The sequence below is a fragment of the Elephas maximus genome, chromosome 12 (genome assembly GCF_024166365.1).
Source record: "Elephas maximus indicus isolate mEleMax1 chromosome 12, mEleMax1 primary haplotype, whole genome shotgun sequence".
NCBI classification, from domain to species: domain Eukaryota; kingdom Metazoa; phylum Chordata; class Mammalia; order Proboscidea; family Elephantidae; genus Elephas; species Elephas maximus.
Genome location: NC_064830.1, coordinates 9884388 through 9907998, shown reverse-complemented (window position 1 = coordinate 9907998; position 23611 = coordinate 9884388). Strand labels below are relative to the sequence as shown.

Below are 23611 nucleotides of genomic sequence, written 5' to 3'. Positions count from 1 at the left end.
GTTGTTAGGTTCATAGCTATCCCATGTGACAGAGCGGAACTGCCCCATAGGGTTTTCTAGGCTGTAATCTTTATAAGGAGCCTTGGTGGTGCAGTGCTGCTAACCAAAAGGTTGGCAGTTTGAATCCACAAGCCCCTCACTGGAAACCCTATGGGGCGGTTCTACTCTGTTCTATGTGGTCTACCCTGTCCCATGAGTCAGAACCAAATCCATGACAATGGGTTTTTTTTTTTTTTTGAATCTCGTTAAGAGCAGATTTCCAGGTCTTTTCTCCCATGGAGCTGCCAGGTGGGTTTGAACTGCCAATCTTTTGGTTAGCAGCTGAGCACTTAACCATCGTGCCACCAGGGCTCCTTCCCCTCAATTTAAAATCCTGATTTCCAACTCTCTCAATACTGTTACCCTGCTCTATGCAGAAAAATCACTCACTTTTTTTTTTTTTTTTTTTTTAACAAATGTCCAGTTAGTCAACATCAGAAACTATCCTGGGTTGATTTCTGTGGAGATAGGGGTTCCTAAGTGTTTACCGAGGAGTGCTCTCAGAAAAACGGGCGTCAGGGAGGCAGGGATGAGCACGTGAAAATACTAACAAAGAACGTGGTGTTATCCAGAGTCTAGGTGTAGTTTTCCACCCTGCAGACAGCTCCAGAGCCACCATATTGTTCCAGCCTGTGGGCCAGGGTTCAGTCAGTCATTGGTCTGGGTCTTTTCTGGGAGGCTGGGAGACTCCACAGCTGTTCTCTGGAGAAGATGGCAACTATAAGATTTTGTCAGCCAGCATCCAAAGCCGTTTGGGGATGGGGTTACTGCCAGTAAAGGGGATCTGAGTGGGACACCAAAGGTACCCACAGTAGAAATGGGTCTTTCTGGAATCTTTCCAGCAATACATAAAGAGCGCTTCTTTTTCCATCACTCTCTCTCTCTTTGGGAAGCGCCACCACCTGACAAAGACTTGTCAGCTGCTGCAAAGATCAGCAAATGAGGTCCCCTCTTCCCTGACAATGCAGGGCGTCCTCTCTGGGGACTTTATCTGCCACATTCAGACTGGAATGCCACAGGGGAAGTAGTCTCACATTGGAGGTCAGGACTTGCCTCCATACAAGTCCTAATTAATGTACTTGTTAGTCCCTGGGGATCTGGGAAAATTAAGGCTGCTCCCTAAGAAACCCTGTCTAAAGGCTGTTATCTGATAGTTAAGGAGGAAAACAGCTGGTGTGTATGAAACATTCAAACCAGTGGTTCCAGGAGGCTTAGGCTTTAAACCCCTCAGACCTACCTACGAACTAAGACACTCTACAATAACTCTTATTTTCTTCTCTATACCTCATACCTCTGCTGGGAATTTATTTCTTGCTTTCTTCCTGCACATAGGACACAGATGGTCTTGTCAAAATGTGCATCTGAATCCATATTCTTGTTTTATAACAAACTATAGATTAACACCGTGACTGTTATAAAAGTGAGAATGTCAATTCTTTTATCACATGGCATAGGGTGTGTGGACTAGGGAACCCTGTTGGGATCTTAAGCCAGCAGAAGCATATTTTACTGAGCCCTTCCTATATGCAAGTCACCGTGAGGGATACAGAACGGAGATGATGCCTGCCTTCAACGGAATCAGCACAGTAGGAGACCCAAGGCAAACACTTACAAAAGATTGGAGTAGAAGGTGGTCTGTCCTAGGCCTAAGGAATGATACCCTCAATCCATCCTCTGTATAAGAAATAGGGGGAGGAAAGATCCTTTGGGCAGTAGATGGAGATATTTTCATGGCGGAGGGGTGGTTGGGGCTGGGCTTTGATAAATTTGGAATGAGAATGGGGGTAGGCAGATGGAGAGAGGACATGTACTTTCTTGTCTTGTTTTTGGACTTGGAGCTTTGTTGTTGTTGTTGATGGGGAAGATCAGAAGCCAAAAGAACTAGCCATGTGTGCATCAGCCTGGCCTCCTGGCTGGCTTCTGCTGGGGAGAAGAGGGACTATTTTTTTTAAGCTTGTCTTGACAATTTTTAATTATCTAATGTTTTTCAGGAGGAGAGAGGTTCAGATCATAAAGCTACCAAAGTGTGGGTCAATAAAACCAAGGAGAGAAAAATGACAGTCTCTTCAGGTCACCATGGATCTTTCAAATACAGTTCAAAGTCTCAGCAGTGGTTTTATCGACATATTAAATGCAACTTATTATTTTAAGGTTTCAAAGGTATTTGTAAAAAACACCAGAGGAGCTATTGACTGAAAAAGCACAAAAGGAAATTTGAAAGTGAAATGTAAAACCAAGAAGAAAAGAATGTTAACAACAAAAGAAAAAAAAAAAAAGATCAGAAAACATAGAAAATGACTGAGGAAGGCAAATACAAAATACTGAAGAACACTTTTGCTATCGGTCTGGTTGTTATTTTACTTAGAAGAATAGACAGCCAAATGTCATGATTTCCAGGTCAGTTGGAATTCTCAGAATTCCAGAATCAAACTATTCCTTCAATTTATAAGTACAAGACTTAGTAGAGGGACACATTGTTAATAATTCACACCACTAAATTAATCACTGGAATATATCGAGAAGAAAGAAAGTGGGATACATGATAACCGTGTTTTTCTTTCCATCTGAATAGTCGTCACTGATGTGACATCCAGCTGCTCTCCTTATGTGTTCCCCCGGCTGACTGAAGTTCTTATTAATTTAAAGAATGTTTAAACAAAACTCTGATTCTTAATTATACAGCAGGGGCAGGACTCCTGGAATTATTCTTGGGATTTCTACTTAATTCACTCATTTTATATATGTTTATGAAGCACCTACTTTGAGTCAGGCATATTCTAAGTGTTGGGAAAAGGAATTAAAAACATAAATAAGTGAACATATCTGCCATCACAGAGCTTACATTCTAGAGGGGAGGAAGACACACAGACAAAACATAACAACAACAACACACACACATACACAATATATCAAGTGGTGATAAACCAGGCAAAAAGAAAATAATTTACCTGAAATTTACCTCACCAAGATAATGTCCCTAAGGCATTATGAAAATGCAAAATCTTATTTCAATATTTCTGATCTTTTGAGTTTTATTTCTTTTACTTTAGGGAAGTAAGATCATGCCTGATGAGCTATTTGAAAGTGTCATGGTTAGTTATTTTTATTTAAAAAGTTAGAAAATTCCTGGTCATGTCATACTGCTATGGCCCAAATTTGCTTGAATTTCCTTCTTCACAAATTCGTATATGGCCAGTTTTTTTTTAATATTAATAACCTGTTTATTTATAGATACCAAGCAAGGTTGTAACTATTGAATGAAGCAACTTGCTAAAACTAAACTTTACTGTTAAACTTAAGCCTTGATCCAGTTGTTGTTGTTGCTGGATGCCGTTGAGTTGGTTCCAACTCACAATGACGCTATGCACAACAGAACGAAACACTGCCTGGTCCTGCAACACCTTCACCATGGTTGCTATGTTTGAACTCATTGTTGCAGTCACTGAGTCAGTCCATCTCATTGAGGGTCTTCCTCTTTTTCACAGACTATTTTACCAAGCATGATATCCTTTTCCAGGGACTGGTCCCTCCTGATAACATGTCCAAAGTGAGGCAAAGTCTCACCATCCTTGCGTCTAAAGAGCATTCTGGCTGTACTTCTTCCAAAACAGATCAGTTTGTTCTTCTGACTCTTAATTTATGTTTCAGGTTCGTATTTTTCTAACTCTAGCATATCCCACATACACACACATAAACATATGACACAAACCTGTTCAATCACTGCTGATACACTCAACTGACATTCACTGGTGTGAACATACTGAAATACTTCTGTAGTGGTTAGTGAAGAGTTGCTGCTCAGAGACTCCAAGCATCCTACTGTTTCCCTCAAACTTAAGGTTGTTCAAGTCCCTCTCACTGTCCAGCAACTAAAGGCTAATGTCTGGCATAGTGGGGCTTCCAGGACCCTACTCCAGTAGGCTCTGGTGATGTGTGTACTATTGGGTACCCGGGCTGTAGCGTATCACATGGGAGAAGTAAGCAGGTGGACCCATGCTGCTCTAGGGAAAAGCCCATGGAGCAGTGGACAAGACACTTCAACTCCATGCACCTCAATAGCTTTCTTTGTTACTTTCTCCACTGGGCCATTGTGAGAACCAAAGGAGAAATATAAAGTGCTTTCCACAGAGCCCTGGTAGCGCAAAAGGTTAAGCAATTGGAGGCTGTGAAAAACCTGGTGATCTTCTTCCGTAAAGATTCCCAAACCAAAAAATCAAAACCACTGCCGTGGAGTCAATTTCGACTCATAGTGGCCTATAGGACAGAACAGAACTGTCTCATAGGGTTTCCAAGGCTACATATCTTGAAGGAAGCAAACTACCACATCATTCTCGCAAGGAGCAGCTGATGGGTTCGAACCACCAATCTTGCAGTTAGCAGCCCAGAGCTTAAACACTGAGCCACCCTAGAAAACCTTACAGGGTAGTTCTAGGAAACCTTATGGGACAGTCCTACTCTGTCACAAGGGGTCAGTATGAGTCAAAAACAACTCGACAGCACCAGCAAAAACAGTAACACAAGGCCTGATATGAAATACAAACACAACAAATGGCAACCACGAATTCAAAATAATTCATTTGTTCTTCATAACAACCTTGTGCGGTGAATAGAATTAGCAACTATAGTTTATAGATATATTAAAAATCCCTGGTGCCCACACACTTCAAAGGGTTGTGAGTAACAAATGAGTTAAAACCTGTAAAGTCCTTAGAATGGCTCCCAACATACTCAATACTCGATGTACTCAACCTATTGTTATTGTTGAGCAGTAGTAGTAGTTGTTGGTATTCTGCTAGGATAACAACTGCCCAGCCATAAAGCTGAAACAATGGCAATCCAGGGCCCAGCCCCCCAGCAACCAGCCGGAGTTAACCCTTGCTGCAGAGCACCCACGGTAGTGCGCACCTGATGCAGGGCGCCCACGATTTTGCGCGCCTCCTGGTAGACGGTGTCGGCGCTCCAGTGCGGGTTGAGAGCCTTGAGGGCGACGGCCAGGCGGTTGTGCTCGCGCAGCCACAGCGTGTGCACGGCGGTCAGGGACAGGGCTTCGCTGGCGCGGCCGTCCCCTGCCAGGAAGCACTCGATCCGGTCCGCGCCGTCCGCGCCCGGCTCCTGCGCGCAGGGCGACCGCCGCGCCACGAAGGGCAGGTACGCGCGGCCCTCGTTCTGGTAGCGCCGGTTGACCCGGAGCAGCCCTTCCTCACTGGTCCAGTTCCTTAGCTGTTTCTCCAAGGCGGGGCTGCTGCCATAAACAGTGGATGCGTCGAGGAAGGAGGTCAACCCATTCATCTGTTGTCTCGGGTTGGACTCCGAGAGGTTTCCAAAGAAAGCGCCTTGGTGTCCCGTGCCGCAGGCAGCAGAAGAACGGTAAAAGGGCAAACAATCGGTGCCCGCCGTCAGCGAGTCGTTGAAGGGAAGCTGCTAGGGAAAGAGGAACAAGTTCACTTAGTGCTCTTAAGCCCCTCCTTTAAAGACAGTTAAAACTCAAGGCAGGGGATGACCCTGGAACACTCGGGTGAGTTCTCTGTGTTCAGTCTGCTTTTCTATGATGGATCCCTTCAAGGCAGCCCTTTCCCTTACCCCAGACTTGTCTTCTCCCCAGGTGAATCACCTGTTTTGGGGAGGCAGAACCCAGCGGGTTGAGGAGTCCCCATCCTCTGAGTTAAACCAAAAGAGTTAGCATCTCCAAATACAAACTTCCTTGGAGTTTCTTAGACTAATCCAGTATTTTGGAATCTGGAATCTCCAGCTTATTTTCTGACTCTTGGACAAGCTTTTCTTTCTTTCTTTTTTTTAATGCCCAGTGATATATGCTTCACTTAGAAAAATAATGGGCAAATAGTTACATAGTTTTTTTTGAATATCACTGTTCAGTGGTAAAACTGTTGGAGTATAAGTGAGGAGACCCTGGGTTCTGGTTCTAGTTCTGCCTGTAACCAGCCTCAGTTTCCTCATCTGTAACATATATCTAAAACATATATTTTGCCACATTTCCAGGTTTCTTCTGAAGAAATTAAACAAGGTACTGAATGTGAAAGTTGCCTGTAGCAAGTTCTCTTCACAGTTTATAAAACAGCTCTTCCTTATTGCAAATATACACAGGATCAGACCCTGCAAGGGGCAATTAACACAATCCTCACATCAATACTATGAAAAGGGGATTGTTATCATCTCTGTTTTATAGTTACTGAGTCTGAGATTTAGAGGGATTAGATATTTTGTCCAAAGTCAAAGATTGTAGGGGACAAACTCCAAAAGAAGGACTGTTACGGTAAAAAGTACAAAACCCTGATGCTGTCGAGTCGATTCCAACTATAGTGACCCTGTAAGACAGAGCAGAACTGTTCCATAGAGTTTCCAAGAAGCAGCTGGTGGGTATGAACTGCCTACCTTTTGGTTAACAGCTGTGGCACCACCAGGGCTCCAAGAGGTGCAAGGCTGTGTTACTGGGAGTGACCTGATGGCAAAGTATTGTGCTAAGCACTAAAAAAGAAGATATGCGCATGGACTTGAGTGCTTATAGACTTGTAGAATGGTATCTAGGAATCTGTAAAGAACTGTACCATTGAAAGTAACTAAGTATTAAAATGAGCGTGACTGACAATGAGTTCTAAGTGCTGACAGAGTTGATGTCAGACATCAGGATTGGTCGGAATTAATAGCAAAAGTAGGACTTGAGATTGTCTTTTAAGTGTCCTTCAGTCTTTCCCTCCTCTTCAGTCTAGAGTTAACTTACCTCATCCGTGGGCCCATGCTCCCTTCCACACAATTCTTTATCACTCTTTCAGAATGGGAGTTTCTTGAGGAGTAAAACTGTCTTCCTCATCTCAAAATTCCAAATTCCCACTATGTTGTATGGTGTCATTTGTTTGGTGTCTTGCAGTCCAAGTAAGAGACTCAATGCAAGCAAAGGCACGGGAGTGTACGAAACAACAAAGGGGGAGGCCTGAGTAGAGCAAGGCTGCGGGTTGGGGAAAGTAGAATGAGAAGTCGGAGCAGTAGGACGGGACCAGAGGCCAGAGAGCCTTGAATGCCAGAACAGGGCCACTGCACTCTATTTGCTTGGAACAGTGGAATACATAGCAGCCAAGGAGCGCAATAATCCAGGTGTGGATTGAGGACCATGTTGTTTTCCAAGAAATGGCTCAGAGAGACTAAATGTGAAATACGACAAAAAGGAGCCAGGAAAAGTTAGATATAGAAAAAGGAGTTTGAAACCCTTTAGAGTTTTAGTCAGAATATCGAGACAAATACCTTTGGTTTATATCTATTTATATGCCTCACTGGTTTACAAAACTGTGAGCTTCTTTATGGCAGAAATTTTTTTGTTTTGTTTTTAAGTTTTAATCCCAGTACTTGGAAAAGAGCTAGGAATAGTGTGGGAGCTCCTTCAATGTTTTGTAGAATGAAGAAAGTGGTGAATAAGCCATAAATTAAAATCAGTACCCAATATAAAGAAGAATATCCTTGAGAGCTGTATATAAGTGATCACAGAGATCTTTCAGTTTTGCCACGACTGACTGGTTTATTTAATGGGCACCTGTGTTTTCTGCTGTGGCTGTCTGGAGCAAAAAACTGTGAAAACGTTTGTGAATTCCAGCAATACATCTCCATGAACTCACATAGTGAGCCCGATGAGTCACCTTAGTGAGAGGCCACCTTTGGGGTTTCAAAGGCTTATTGCTTGAGAATGTAGGTCGGGAAAATGGTTTGGCATTTTAGAGCATAATTTACGTTGTCAGGACTGGATTATTTCAGCCATTCATCTTACAGTGCTAAATAGATGGATGCAGGCAACTCATCCAAGCTAGATTTCTGTCTCTGAAGTCATTTGTAGGCAAGAGAGCAGGTATATTGATGGACTCAATCAAATTTGGTACAAGAAAAATTATTTAGATCAAAGAGAGAGGTAGAGAGACTTTTGAGTTTGCCCTTGTGGATGAAGACCACAGGATGACATTTTAATAGGTAGAAGAAACAAAGCAGAGGCCCTGAGCACTACTTACAGGCAGGGTGAGTAGCTGTCCATCTGTGTAATCTGAGGCATGGCGGGGAAGGCTCCAGTGAGTCTCCTGCTCTGCCTCGGGAATTGATTTATCAGATCATACTGGTTATGCTTCATGGGAACTATTTCTATTCAAGATCCCCAGGGAAGACAGCTAAGGGGTTGGAGGCTAGAGGCCAGAGCAGTAAGTTTTAGAATTAAGGGCCACTGTGAAAGTATGGAACCCTGATGGTGTAGTGGTTAAGAGCTACAATGAGCTACAGCTGCTAACCAAAAGGTCGGTAGTTGGAATTCGCCTCCCTGGAAACACTATGGAGCAGTTCTGTTCTGTCCTGTAGGGTCTCCGGAGTTGGAATCGGGTTCGGTTTTTGGTTTGGTGTAACTAGAGTGAAAAACTTAAAATCCTGCCAACTAAAATAAAGCAAAAAAAAACAAAAAACCAAGTGAACCATTACAGTGGGAAACTTCAATATACATCCTTCAGAATTATACAAATCAGACAGAACCAATGTTAGTAAGGATATATAGAAATTAAATAGAATAATATAAATAATCATAAAATTAGAAATAATTAATAAAAAGGTGATTGAAAATGCTCTAGATAACAATAGGTTCAAAGACAAATTTAAAAAGAAATTAAAAGCTCTGTAGAAATCAATCAGATATTAAACCTCTCAAAAGCATAAGAGCAAAGATATCCCTCAGAAGAAAATCTACAGTCTTTAAATTGCTTTCATTAAAAAGAAGGAGGTAATGGTAAAAACAAAAAAGTTACTAAATATGTATCCTAAGAATTTAAAGAACAAAGAAATAAACCAAAAGAAACCAAGAATGGTAAAGTAATAAAAATAAAAGTTAAAATTAATGAAATAAAAAAATGGTAGAAGTAGAACACGAATCTCAAACTTCAGAAGCTTGCTAAAGGAAAAAAGAAAGTGCACAAAATAAGATTTGGAATGAGAAAAGACCCAGATACAAGACAGATGGAAATAATTATACGTGATCATTACATCTTCATGGGAATCTAAGTGAAAACGAAGAGCAAACTGATGATTTCCTGGCAAAGTAGAAGTAACCAAAATTGTACCAAGAAGGAATGGACCAATCACCGCAGAAGAGGTTGGCAAGGTGATTAAAGTTCTTAGCACTGAACAAAGCACCAGAACCAGATGGTATTTTATCTTCAAGTTCTATCAAATCCTCAAAGGACAGATAATTCCAATGTTATTTGAACTATTTCAGCTAAAATGATAGAAAGTGCCCCAATTCATTTTACAAAGCCAGAAAATTTCTAATATTAGCCTCTGATAAAAATAGTACAAAGAAAAGAATACTATGGATCAATATCCCTTCTTAAAAAAAAAAAAAATACAAGAACAGGATGAATCAAAACAGCAATGCACTATGACCAGGTAGGATTTATTCCCACAGTGGTTTAATATTAGGGAATAGATTTATATAATCCAGGATATCAACAAATTAAAGGAGAAAAAAATCACATCAGTACAGACTTAAAATGCAGGGATAAAATTCCTAGTATTTACCATTCGTGGTAAATCAAAAACCCATTGCTGTCGAGTTAATTTCAACTCATAGCGACCCTATAGGACAGAGTAGAACTGCCCTATAGAGTTTCCAAGGAGCACCTGGTAGATCTGAACTGCTGCCCTTTTGGTAAGCAGCCGTAGCACTTAACCACTGAGCCACCAGGGTTTCCATTCCCGGTGAAATAGAAGGAAAATAGAAGCACAGTGAAGTTGCTTAGCTGTAATGTGGAAGCAATAGTAAATATTATCTTGAACAGTGAAACAATGAATCCATTTCAATTAAAATTTAGAACTAGATGAAACACTTTCAGTGTCATTACTATTATTTCAGAAATTTTAATAATTCAATTAGACCAGAGATTAGAAACTAATGAAACTATTAGAAGAGAGAATAAGATAAAAAAATGCTAAAATAATCTCATTACTTAATGATATGTTAGATGCTTAGAAGACCTGAAAAACTCTAAACATTTAATAAAATACTGGAAAAAACTATCTTCAATCCGTGCAAAGGTACAAAAATTATTATTTTTTGCTTTAGTAAAATACCCAGAATGGTAATAGAAAAAATTACTTTTATAATGAAAACAAAATTATCAAAATCACACTTAAAAATAAAAAACACAGTATTTATAAGAATGAAATTATGACTTAATTTTAATTTATAAAATAATTTTATGAAAACCATTAATAACAACTTTAGTTTTCATTGATGATTAGAAAAAAAAACTAAAAATATCAGAAAAACCTGAAGGTCAATTCTCTCAAAATTAATGTATAAATTATATGCAATTTCAGTTAGAATCACAATAGCACATTTTTATTTTGAAATGGATAAATTAATCTTAAAGTTCATGTGAAGAAATAAATTCCATTATTTATTAAAAAAATTATGGACTAGAAGAATAGTGATTAAGGTATTGATTTAATAGGTGTTAGAATATATGTAATCAAAAACCAAACCTGTTGCCATCAAGTTGATTCCAATTCATAGCGACTCTATAGGACAGAGTAGAATTGCCCCATAAGGTTTCCAAGGAGCTGCTGGTGGATTCAGACTGCCGACCTTTTGGTTAGCAGCTGAGCTCTTAACCACTGTGCCACCAGGCCTCCAGAATACACTATGAGGCCATTGTAATCAAATCAATACAGTATTGTTTTAGGAATAGGTAAACATATTAATGAAATAAAATAGAGAGTCCAAAATTATATCCCAGTGTATATGCAGAATTATTCTATGACAAAGTGTTAGTTAAATTCATATGGAAAGGAAGGCTGGCACAGCTGTCTATCCAGCTGGATGAGAATAAAAATACACCAACATTTTATACCATACGAAATGAAAGAAATCTACACTGCAATATTATCTAGGAGATTACTTTTACAATTTGGGAGCAAGGGAGACCTCTTAACCAAGATGGGATCTCAGAAGCTGTTAACACAGAGACTTGACTATATAAAAAGTAAGCAGTGCTTGACTATGAAAGTGTTACTATATTGATGGGATTTCAGAAAATATTTGTAAAGAAAGGTAGAGACAAAGAATTATGGTCTAGAGTATACAAAGAGCAATTAAAACTAACAAATTACTAGAAAAATGGACAAAGGATGTGAATAGGCAACTCACAGAAAAATAAAATGCAAGTTGTAAAAAAATAAGGGAAAAGGTTAAAATTCATTAGCATTCAGGGGATCCAAATAAAATAACAATGAAATATCATTTTATAACCACCAGCCCGGCAGAAAATTTAAGGAAAAACAAAAAAAAAGTGTCTGTTGCTGGTGTGGGTGCGGGAAAAGGGTATTCTCAGACATTGTTACGAGGTGCTGTATCATTTTATGCAAGCAACATGACAGCATTAAAAAATGCCTTTCGATCTGGTTATTTCAATTCTGGGGATCTAAGCCATGGAATTAAATCAATGACATGTAACGACATGTCAGTACGTCCTTATATAACGGTAATGGCTGATTACCTAATTATAATCCACAGCATAAAATACCATCCAGCTATGAGAAAGAAGTACTTGCCTCTTTGCCAGATGAACTGAAGTATTTCCATGAGCTATTGCTGTGTGACCAATTCAAGATGCAGAAAATATGTTAAAATAGTCCTGTTTTGGTTAGGAATATTCAACAAATATACCTGTGTTTGTGTTTCTCTGTGTGTAGCTATATGAGGTAATATAAAGGATGTACACTACTTAAGGAAAGTTTTGTAGAACATTTTCAAACTCACTCAATACAAAGAATTAGTACGACCATTTCCTTTGTTCCCGTTGTCTAGCTTCTGTGAAGTTCCCGCCAACCTTGTTTCATTTGTATCTCCTCCTGCCCCAACGACATACACTTTAAAAATCTAAGTTTTTGACTTGGATTACCTCCTGGGGTGAGTGACTAACATGGAAATGGAGAGAAGACAAGTGGAAAGTTAAACAAATAAGGAGAAGGAGGGAAGTAAGAAGGAAGAATGTGCAGAGAAAAATCACACATACATTCAAATGTGTCCGTTTATGTGAGATTATATTTATGTGTGGGTGTATAGTTTTCATATAACTAACTTATATTTGAATTAAAACCTATTCAAAACCAACATCAATGTGACGATTCTGCATAAAAATTTGGGTTACATGGCCAAATGGGAGTCATAGGAAAATTTATACTTTTAACTACATTTATCAGAAAGAAAAGATATCAAAAAAACTAAACTTAGCTTTCCACATCAGCAGGTAAGAAATGCAAAGTAGATGAAAAGGAATATTAAAGATGATAATAAAAAATAACGATCATAAAAGACCTATATTGACCTAAATAGACCAATTAAGACAAACAGAATTGAAAGCATATCCAAAGGTCTATCATCCCAAAGGCTACCAGGCCCAATTAACTTTACGAATAAGTTCTACTAATACTTTAAGCAGATAGATTTATGTTATACACACTAATCTTGAACATAAAAAAAGATCATATGGTCAGACTCACTGTATGATGCTAGCATAACTGTAACGACAAAAGTAGAAAGGTACAACATACCCACTAATAAGAAAAGAAAATTTCACTTATGGAGAGAGATTTAAAAGTTCTGAATACAATATTAGCAAACTGAATCCAAGAGTAAATTAAAATCGACATCATCACCAAGTAGTCTTATCCCAGGAATGTAAAGACGGCTCAGCATAAGAAAATCCATCCATTCAACTCACTGCAATAATGGATTAGTGGAAACTGCTGCAATAATGGACTAAAGGAGAACCCCTCAATAGATGTGGGAGAAATATTTGAAACTGCAACCCACATGTTTAATAAAAACTCTTGGGGCATCGTAAGTAAAAGGTAATTTTCTTTAACTGACTTTAGTTGTCTAGCAGAAATCCACAGTAGACACCATGCTAAGGAAAAAAGCAGAAGCCTGTCCCTAAAACAAGGAAGAGAACCAGAAGGCCAACTATCACCACTTTTCAAAATTTTACTGGTTAAAGCAGTATTTGTGTGTGTGTGTGTGGATAGATAGACAGATATACATAGATAGGAAAAGAGGAGAAAATTCTATATTATTTGCAAATGATATATTTACCTCTATAGAAAATGCAAGGGTATTAATACACAAACTATTAGACTAGCGGCTTGGCCAGGTGTAAGACCTGCATCCAAAAGAATCAATGTTTCCTTATACATGATGAATAACCAATGAAAAAATACAATTGTACAAGTTTTTATTTATTATGGCAGTAAAATCCAATAAAATCTACCACAATATATACAATATCAAAATATATGCAAGACATTAATGGACAATACTATAAAAACTTTGGGGAAGATCATAAAAGACTGGATAAATTAAAAGATGTACTTACTGAATAGGAAGGCTCGATTTTGTAAGACATAAATAAAATCCAAATTAACGCATAACCAAAGGTAATTCCATTCAAACTCTAACAAGATTTTTCATAGTGCTTAACAAACTAATTCTAAAATTTGTATGGAAGAGCAATTTGACAGACGAGCCAATATAATTATGTAAAACCAAAAAAGGAGACTCTTTTCCTAGTAATCCTTAGAACATAATCTAAAAAAAAATTAAAAATTGTATTTTTTATTATAATCTAAAGCTATAGTAATTAAATGTATATCAATGGGGCCTAGAATCTAGAAAAAAGGCCAGTCCAGATGACAGTGTAGCATATGATAAAGATAGTATTTGAAACAGTATGGAAAGATGGGCTGTTTAAAATAAAATGGCTCTTCATTTCGAGAAATAGATACCTACCTCACGTTATTCCTAAAAACAAATTCCTTATAAGATGAGGTGTTATATCAAAACCTCAAGCTTCAAAAATTTTAAAGGAAAATACATTCACGGCATTCAGATAGGGAAGATGCTGTAAACACGGCAACAATTTAAATGTCACGTAGGAAAAGGACTGGCTAATTAAATATACCAAAATCTAAAACTTATTTTATAAATAATGATACCATAACCAAGATTAAAAGACAAGAAATCATGGATGACTAAGGCTTAAGGCCCAGAATATATAAAGAATCTATAAAATCAGTAGGAAAAACGACTTAGAATTAAGGGCAAAAGATATACACCAGCATTTTATAGAAAGAGAAATAAAATGGCACCTCTTAGGTCACAAGTAATGTGAAATAAAAGATACATTTTTTTTTTTTAATTTGCCCATCAAATTGGCAAATTATAGGAGATAAATAATATTAATGTTTCCTGAGAAATAACTGATTAGAAAACACAACTTATGCTCCCACTGCTATAGGACAATTTGTGAGTATTTTTTTTTATTTTATTAAAATTAAAACATACACGTAATCCATGATCCACTAATTTCATTCCTTTTTATATACTTTGAGATATCCATGTGCACCAGGAGGCATGTGTAGCATTTTTTTTTCAACATTGATAATAATATCAAACCTTTATAGTATTAAAAAGAGCCCTGGTGGTGCAACAGTTAAGCACTTGATTATTAACAGAAAGGTTGGCAGTTCAAACTCACCCAGTGGTTCTGAGTGAGAAAGACCCAGCCATCTGCTCCTGTGACAGCCTAGAAAACCCTATGGGGCAGTTCTACTCTGTCAAATGAGGTTGCTATGAGTTGGAATCAACTCGATGACACCTAACAAGTTAAAAAATAGCATCTCCGTGTTAATTCAATTTGTTTCATTTATACATGTCTGTGTCTGTATTATATATGCTTGTTTTGTTCATTTGTAATTTTCTTGGTCATATCAGGTATCCATTCTATTAGGATGTTTATTTCTTCTTCTTGCTTTATAAGAGCTCTTTATACAAAAAGATAATGATTTTTTGTTGATCACATATTTTGAAAATCATGTTTATTCATTCTCTTGACTGTGCATTGGTTTTGTGTCTGTGCCTCTGAAATCTCCATATAAAATGCTTGGATCCATGAGTCATTCCTGAGATCATTTGTGGGTCTGTGTTCATTAGATGATCAATCCCAGCTTTATCCTCTGTTGCCTATAGTTCCTTTCTCTAGCCCCTCTAATTTCCTGGCCCTCACAAATTTGGATGCTCAGTGTGGGAATGGAATTTTATGAGTGCTGGTTCTGGAACATGAAGTAATTCTAGCCAACTGCCAAACCAAAGACTCAATGGAGCAATTACTCCAAAGGACTAAGGGACCACATGAACCACAGCCTACATGACACTGAGACCAGAAGAACTAGATGGTGCCCAGCTTGCACCCAACCACTCTGAGATTACAACAGAGGGTACTGGACAGAGCAGGAGAAAAGCATAGAACAAAAGATCAAATTAAAAAGAAAGACCAGACTTACTGGTCTGACAGAAAAAGGAGGAACCCCCAAGTTTATGGCCCTATGACACACTTCTGACCTGGAAATGAAGCTGTTCCTGGAGACCACCTTCCAGCCAAACAATAAACAAGCCCATAAAATAAACAATCACATCCGAGAGGACTGTGCTTCTTAGAACAATCAACTATAAGAGAACAAAAGGGCAATATTTGCCCAAAAGCAAAAATGAGAAGACAGGAAGTGGTAGAAAATCAGGATGAAAGGAAATGGGCAACCCAAGGTGGAAATGAGGAGAGTGCTGATACATTTTGGGAAATGAAGTCAAGGCCATGAAACACTTTATGTATAAACTATTGAATGGGAATCTAATTTGCTCTGTAAACTTTCACCTAGTGCACAATAAAAAAAAGAAATATTGCACAGTGACCCATATCATGCACAGAGTGATGTATATAGTATGACACCACAGATGGAAAGAAAACTTATGCACACACATGTGTACATATTCCATATACATACATGCATAGATCATTTCTGGTGGGACGCATATGAAATTCATAACAATTATTATCCCCTGGGACAGGGGTCAAAAGAAGACTTTGATTTTTTATTTTATAATTTTCTGTGCAGTTTTAATTTTTTAAATGGCATTTAATATTTTCATTAAAAAAGAGTTAAAAAAAATTCTACCTGTATGGGAAAACATGGGTTTTGATTTTCACATGTCAGCTGGCAATCAATTCCTCCCCAAAACGCAGCTTTACTGGTACTCTGAGGTGTGAATGCAATGTCATGGTCAATATATTGTCCCCACACCATAAGGAGATCAGAATATTGGTCATCTTCTGTAACAGCCTCATTTGAAACTTGAATAACTTGTCTTGTCAATTCCCGAACCTGGGCAAGAGAAAACCAGTTTGTCATGATATAGGAAAGCCATATTGCAGGCAGAAAAATGACACTTTGGGGCAATAAATTTCATGGTGTGGTTCTTGTTCAAAGAACTCTTGGCAAACTCATGGAAGATCCATTCCTTGTAATTACAGAGGAAAGAGAGAGACCTTTGAAGATAGGCACACCTGGGTTTGCATCACTGTTGTGCCATTTATTTGTGATGATGGGCCTATTATTTAACTTCTATGAGCCTTAGTTTCCTCATCTGTAACTGGATATAAAAAAATTGATTTTTCGAGGTCGTTGTGGGGATTAACTAAAGTCGTTTATGAAACACCTGACGGTTGTTATGACATGGTGCATGACTTAGAGAATGGAGCCACAAGCCCAGGGGCTGGAGCCTTGAGCCACAGAGAATTATCCCTAGGTCTTGGAATCTAATAGAGTTTGCTCAGATGGATTTTAAAATTGGTTGGGATCAGGGACTCCTTTGTCCCTTCCATTTTTTCCTTTTTTGACTACGATGTCTATAGCTTTATTTGCCTATGCCTGTGCAACCATTGCGTTTGGGTGCAGACAGCTGGCTTCTGCTATCAGGCTTAGACGGGAAGACTTTTGTCCTAGGATGAATTATACCCAAACCAAACCAAAACCCAGTGCCGTCGAGTCGATTCCGACTCATAGCGACCCTATAGGACAGAGTAGAACCGCCCCGTAGAGTTTCCAAGGAGCGCCTGGTGGATTCAAACTGCCGACCCTTTGGTTAGCAGCCGTAGCACTTAACTAGTAGGCCACCAGGGTTTCTGAATTATACCCAGAGTCTCACAAGCACGTAATTTAGAAAATTTAGATGATGAGATTTGGGAGTTTTGAGTTGATGAGATTTACATGAGGTTTTTGGAATTTGGGTTGATGACATAATTGAGACTTGTTGGGGTCCTTGCGATGGGGTGAACATATTTTGCTTGTGGGATAGAGGTGAATTTTAGGGAACCAGAGGCGGACTGTGTTAAACAGAATAATGCCCTCCCAAATATGTCCTTGGAATCTGTGAATGTATTTCTCCACATGGCAAAAAGGACTTTACATATGCGATTAAGTTACAGACCATGAGATAGGGAAATTAACCTGGACCATCCAAGTGGGTCCAACCTAGCCACATGGGTCCTTAATGTCTGAAAACCTTTCTTGGCTGTGGTCAGAGTGAGATGTGATGATGAAAGAAAGCCACAGAGATATGCGACATTGAGGACTTTGAGGATGGAAAAGGCCAGGAGCCAAGGAACATGGAAAGTGGAAAAGGTGAGGAAACAGATTCTCCCCTAAGGCTTGCAGAAGGGAGTACAGATTTGCTGACTCCTTAATCTTAGCCTCGTGAGTTCCATGCCAGGCTTCTGACCTACTGAACTGGAAAATATATTTGTGTTGTTTCAAGCCACTAAAATTGTGTTAATTTGTTACGGCAGCAATGGGAAACTAATGCATTCCACATTTAAAGATTCTTAAATTCTGATTTTTCTAAATAATTACATAATTCTCAATGAGTATACATTCATAGAATCATAGTCTCATAATACGTAAAGTAAAAACACCTCAGGAGTTCAACTGGTCCAGTATACAGCACAAGATAGGTAAGATATTATTTCCCCATTTTACAGATAATCCAAGTGAAGCTAAGAGAGGTCAAGTGATGTGCAGAAAGCTGAAAATATACTTGGTCCATTGCTTCTTCCATGTCTCACAGAATTCAACTCTCCTTACTAGTGCTTTCCAGCCTCTGTGAACACACTATCCTCCCACTAAATGTTATTAGTTGCCGTTGAGCCTAACAACAACAACATTTATTAAGACAACAGTTACTAACAGAACAAATCGTTGCTCGGTCCTGTGCCATCTTCATGATTTACTAAATAGCCATCTGGAAAAAAATACTTAAGTAAAGTTGTTCATTTCCCCAGAAGAACTTTGTGATCATGTATCAATTTGCAGCTGATCGGTGAATCGGATCCTGACTCCTAACATTGACATTCTTTGGGCTGAACAGAGCATCAATTGTCATATTTCTAAAAAAAATCCATTATTGAAAATAATATAAGAAACATGGGTCTGCATCACAAGCATATAACTAGTTTATTCGTTGAAATACGTAGTCCATTTGGGGCAAAATGATCCATTGTTTAGCCAAATTGACCTGGTTGGGTATGAATCTGTTTAGCAAACAAATCCTTCTCTGGGACTTAAAGCACACTGATCATCCGTACATAAATGAGTGAGTTAATTAATTGATACATATCTTTGAATGCACCTAGTATTCCACCTAATGAATAAAGGAATTTTTTGTAAACACTGAAGCAATTGAAAAGAGCAGAAACGTTGGAGTTAAATGAATCGTGATTTAAATCTACAGTGTTCCTTTCACTAGTTGAGTGGCTTGGATCTTCAGGAGCCTCAGCTGCTAAGCTATAATTAGAACGATACCTACCTCTAAGGAATGTCGCGGGGATCAAAGGAAATTATATGAAGCAACTGCCACCGTGTCTGGCATATTGAGCAAGGTCTCATAAAAGTTCAGCTTTCTAAAAAGTTATGGGAGGTTTGTTAGCATTGGAGCCCTGAATCCTCAGTGGTTAAGAGCTCGGCTGCTAACCAAAAGGTGGGCAGTTTGAATCCACCATTTAAACCCTATGGGGTAGTTCTACTTTGCCCTATAGGGTCAATATGAGTGGGAATTGACTTGATGGCAATGGATTGGCTTTTTTGGTTTTGTGAGCCTCATGGAAAAGTAATTTCAATCCAATTTAAGCAGTATCCTGATGTACAAACCGGGGGTAGTGGGAATCCGTTGTATAAGAAATCGTGGCTCCAGCCTCTGGGCTGACTGATTCCATCTTCATAGGCTGGAGGAAGCCACCTTGCCAGGGCTGTGTTGGCGGCTCCCCATCTAGGATGGTCTCTGCGGGAGACAAACGTGTGCAAAGTTTAAGATGGGGAAGAGGAAGGAAGAAGCAGCGAGTCCCAAATCTAACACCGGGTTGCACATCATTCTCAATGAAAATAAATGGAGATGCCGGCTCTGATGCCTTTGCTTTAAAGAAATAGTTTTCACCTGGGGGACATACTTTCTTAGGAGCATATGGCCTGGATAGCTGCCAGGGAATTAATTTCCAAAGCCTGCAATTCCACATGCACTCTTTTCTAAGGTTGACAATGCGCCTGTTTTTGAGGTGTCCTGCAACTTGAATTCTCCTTTACCCCTTTCCCATTCCAGTAGGCTTTCTCCTACTTTACCCTTTTGTTTTGGAAAGGCATATCTCTCACCCTTACAGAATGTACAGTGGTACATTGCCCTGGAGGACAAAGATTTCTGGGGCTCCAAACAAAGAGATTATTTGAAATACTGTTGCAGCTAAACATCTTTTAATCAAGACCCCATAAACCCACCTTAGGCTCTATGTCTTTTCCTGTCACATGTACTTCATGTTAAGGATGAAGTGTCTGTTAGAAGCAGGGTACTTGGGAACTTGCTGAAATATTCTAAATTCAGGCATGAGATGGTTGTCAAGGGAACATTTATTAATATGTTTATTTGGATTTAGAATGAAGGCAGACTTTTTCTGAGAGAAAGAAATTCATATTTGCTTGATTGGTTTGACAGTGAGGATGGACACTGCCAATTAGGTTAAATGGTAATGTTTTCTATACATCGCATAATTTTCAGTTTCATTCTATTTGTCAACATATATTTGACAAAAAATAAGTATTTAAAGCACATGGTATGGCAAAGATGTGTATAATATTTTTATTTTACCAACTCTGTCTGATTATATTGTGTTAAATAAAGTGCTGCTAAGTAAAAGAGAGGTGGGTATAATTGATAATCATTTGATATGTGTTGGCGGAGCTTTTGGGGACTATTTCCAGAAATTGACTAAATGAAAGACTAATGACTGGTAGTGAATCCTTTTGCAAATCAGGTGCTTTTCAATATTAGTTGTAAAAAATTGAATGTTAACCTGACTGAGTGGTTGCTGATAGGTCCGTAAAAGTAATTTTAATGGTGACTTATAATATGATCATTTTCCTATATGTCACAGAAGAAACTTTGAGAACTGGGCTCCACTATTAGAATAAAACTTCTGCCTTCCCAGCTACATATTTATGTGAAAAAGCTTTTTAAGCACATACATCTATAAATGTCAAAAAATAGGTGTGGAAACATTGTTGTATCATTTTATAACTAGTAGGGTAGCCATGTAATTTATAATCCAAACTGGAATACTTTTGAGAAAAAAAGGGAGTGCTACTAATAACTATGTTGGGATAACGGGCATAAATAGGGTCCATCTCAGACAATCTGGGATAGTGCCTTCTTAGCCAATTCATACCTGAACTAAGGCAAATACTCGCATTCTTTTCATTTACAAATTAATTCCCAATAAAATTATTTCTATCTTTACTAATTAGTTATCAACCTTTCTAATGTTTATGCTCACTTGATCAATTGTGTTCTAATAACATTTATAATAATAACTTAATCTTGAATACAAAGGTTAACACTTTTCTAAATATAAAATTTAATTTCTATAATATAAATTTGTAAAATACATAGAATGAAAATATAACCGAATATACATAAAATAAAACAGAAATAAATATATTAAATAAAATTATGTAAAGTATATATAACTTATACAATACAAATATAAAATTTCTGCAGAGTAAAACTAAATACATAAAAGGAGAAAATAAAATATTTCCAAGCCTAAAATATACCATATTTGGAAAAAAATAGGGAAATTAGGATGAAAATATCAGTTCAAAGAACAAAATAAACATGGAGACTTTTCTGTTAGAAAAAAACTTGTCCTTTTTTTAAATGGATTGTTATGGATACAAAATTATTATAGTATTCATGTGCCATTGATATTTATAAATCATTTCACCAGTTTGATTTTATATGTCAATATTTAAAATATTCTGGAAAGTATATCCTTTGTAACAATTTAAATATATAATAAAATTTTTAGAGGTCAACTTTAAAAATTTTATGTGGGGGTTCCTTCTTTTCCAACACTGTTTTAAGGATTACTCTAGCAAGATAGATAGGTAGACAGATGATAGATAGACGATAGGTAGATAGATAGATAGATGATAGATAGATAGATACATTGATACATAGACAGACAGACATGGATGCTAGAGGTTTGAAAGACCCCAAGATAGTTGATGAAACAAGGAGGTATGCAACAGTTGAGTCTAAATACAATTAGCTTCCCCTGTAAAGCCACTGAAACAATTCTATTCATTCTGTACATAATTGTTCTTAATAGGCACTGTGCTAGTTACTGGAAATACAAGAATGAATAAGATAAAATCCTTGTCCTCATAGCTAATACGAAAACTAATCAGATAATTATATAGACATGTGATGTACTGTCAGGTAAGTAAGTATCCTGAAGAAAACCAAACCAATAAAGAATAATGTGAATTACTATCTAATATAGAAGGGTCAGAGAAGGACTTCCTAAGCAGGTGGTCTTAGAGGTCTGCATAAAATCTGATGTCAACCATGTGACTATCTGGGAGGAGGACAACCCCCGTGGATAGAGGGAGCAGCAAGTGTCCAGGAACTGTGAGAGAAGCTTGTTCAAGGGTCAGCCAGGGCCTTTTCATGTAAGTGGCTACTATTCCAGATATTTATCCACTGGGATAACTTGATATCTAGGCTACTTGTTATGGACAGTGTCTCCTGTCCAAAAATGCTAGCTGTGGGAAGGAGAAAAGGCCCCAAAGGGGAGATCAGCCTGGGCTTAGCATTTCTCTGGAGATTGTTCCAGCTATAGTTATTTTCAAATTTGTATAAAATCCCATCCATCTACTCAACACACATTTGACAAGTGTTTGAATAAAATATAGAATTAAACATGGCCATGCCTTCTAAGAGCTTACAGTCTAGTGAGAAAGACAGGCAACTTAAACTATTAATCAGCCCCGTTGCTGTCAAGTTTATTCTGATTCATAGTGACCCTGTAGGACAGAGTAGAACTGCTCCTTAAGGTTTCCAAGAAGCAGCTGGTGGATTCCAACTGCTGAATGCTTAACCATTACGCCCCAAGGCTCCTTAGAGTCCTGTGAAAAGTGCTTCCCAGTAAACACATCAAGGGAGTGTGGGAACAAGGTATCCAGGGCACCCTGAGCACACCAGAAAGCTGCCCAGAGGACATGACCCTCAGCTAAATCATCATCATTTGGGCAGATACTCATTTTTTCTTACATTGCTCTTTACTTAGAGGAGGTTAGCTCTACTGTAATTTGAGCTACCTCATAAATGCAGAACCAAAACATAGGCACAAACACCTTGCATTTTTTTTTAATTGAACACTAAAGTATTCACAGAAACCATGTATTACCTTGAACTGAATCATAAACACAAGACAGGGGAGAGAAAGAGAGAAGAGAGTTGCCTGAAGAAAGATAACGTGAAGTCATAGAGGCATAAAGCAATAACCATGTGTTCTGAGAATTTACCCTGCAAATATGTTAGTCTTGACTGCTTACTACTGTGTTTTCTTGAGAAATTAATCTTTCTTAGGTTGAGTATGCCAATCTGTTTTTTGGTGATGATTAAGATAATATTTATGAAAGTGTTTCTTAGAGTAGATGCTTTGAATGGTTCTTTGAGTTTAAGGCCAAATAGAGCATGATAGGGTTAAAATTGGGAGGTCTCTGGACCCATAGACAAGGCCAATAAAAAGCAAATTACAATGTTACTGGGGTTAGGATATGACATCATCAGATACATTTATTACTTTAGCTAAAGGTTACGTTTTTAAAAAGACACAAATATTCAATAATAAAGAGTACACACAATTTAGAAAATGACAGAGGACTTCAGTGGGAACTGTAAGGAGATGCTGGTTAAAGCAAAATGTGCATCAAATCTTGGCTATAAACCACTTCAAAAGAGAGGACAGAGAATACTGAGGGTAAGTATTTAAAATATAATAACAGTTTCTTCCATTTGTACAGTTTACAGATTACTTTCCTGCCGGTTCTTTAACCACAAATGGACAGCCCCATGAGGTCAGCATGATCATCATCTCAGCCTTTAATGAAGATCTCGAGGCTTTCAGAGGCTTCTTCAGGGTGTCCCAGTCACAACAACAGGCAACAGTGGGGTTGGGGCTGTGACTTTAGACACTGTATCTACAAAGTCAGAATTCCATTGCTGATTCATGACATGAGGCTACTCTGTCTCCTTTAGACTTTATATACATAATTAATTAATTAATTATTAATTAATAAGAAAAGTACAGGAAAATTATTG

At 38.1% G+C, this 23611-nt stretch overlaps 1 protein-coding gene across 17 annotated transcripts in view; it reads right to left on the bottom strand.

Moving 5' to 3' along the window:
* Positions 1-23611, bottom strand: part of TPO (thyroid peroxidase) — a 141433-nt gene that overhangs the window by 81423 nt on the left and 36399 nt on the right. For 13 of the 17 annotated variants that reach the window (XR_007519510.1, XR_007519509.1, XR_007519508.1 and 10 more), the window contains 3 exons: positions 19108-19237; positions 16081-16287; positions 4945-5460 (listed from right to left, as the gene is read on the bottom strand). Coding sequence is in view for 14 of the 17 variants with exons in the window: in XM_049902590.1 (XP_049758547.1) it covers positions 4945-5460; positions 16081-16287; positions 19108-19237 (853 nt within the window). In the remaining 3 variants the exon portion in view is untranslated. The remainder of the gene's footprint in view (positions 1-4944; positions 5461-16080; positions 16288-19107; positions 19238-23611) is intronic. The other 4 variants (XM_049902593.1, XM_049902581.1, XM_049902587.1 and 1 more) reach the window with 3 other exon arrangements.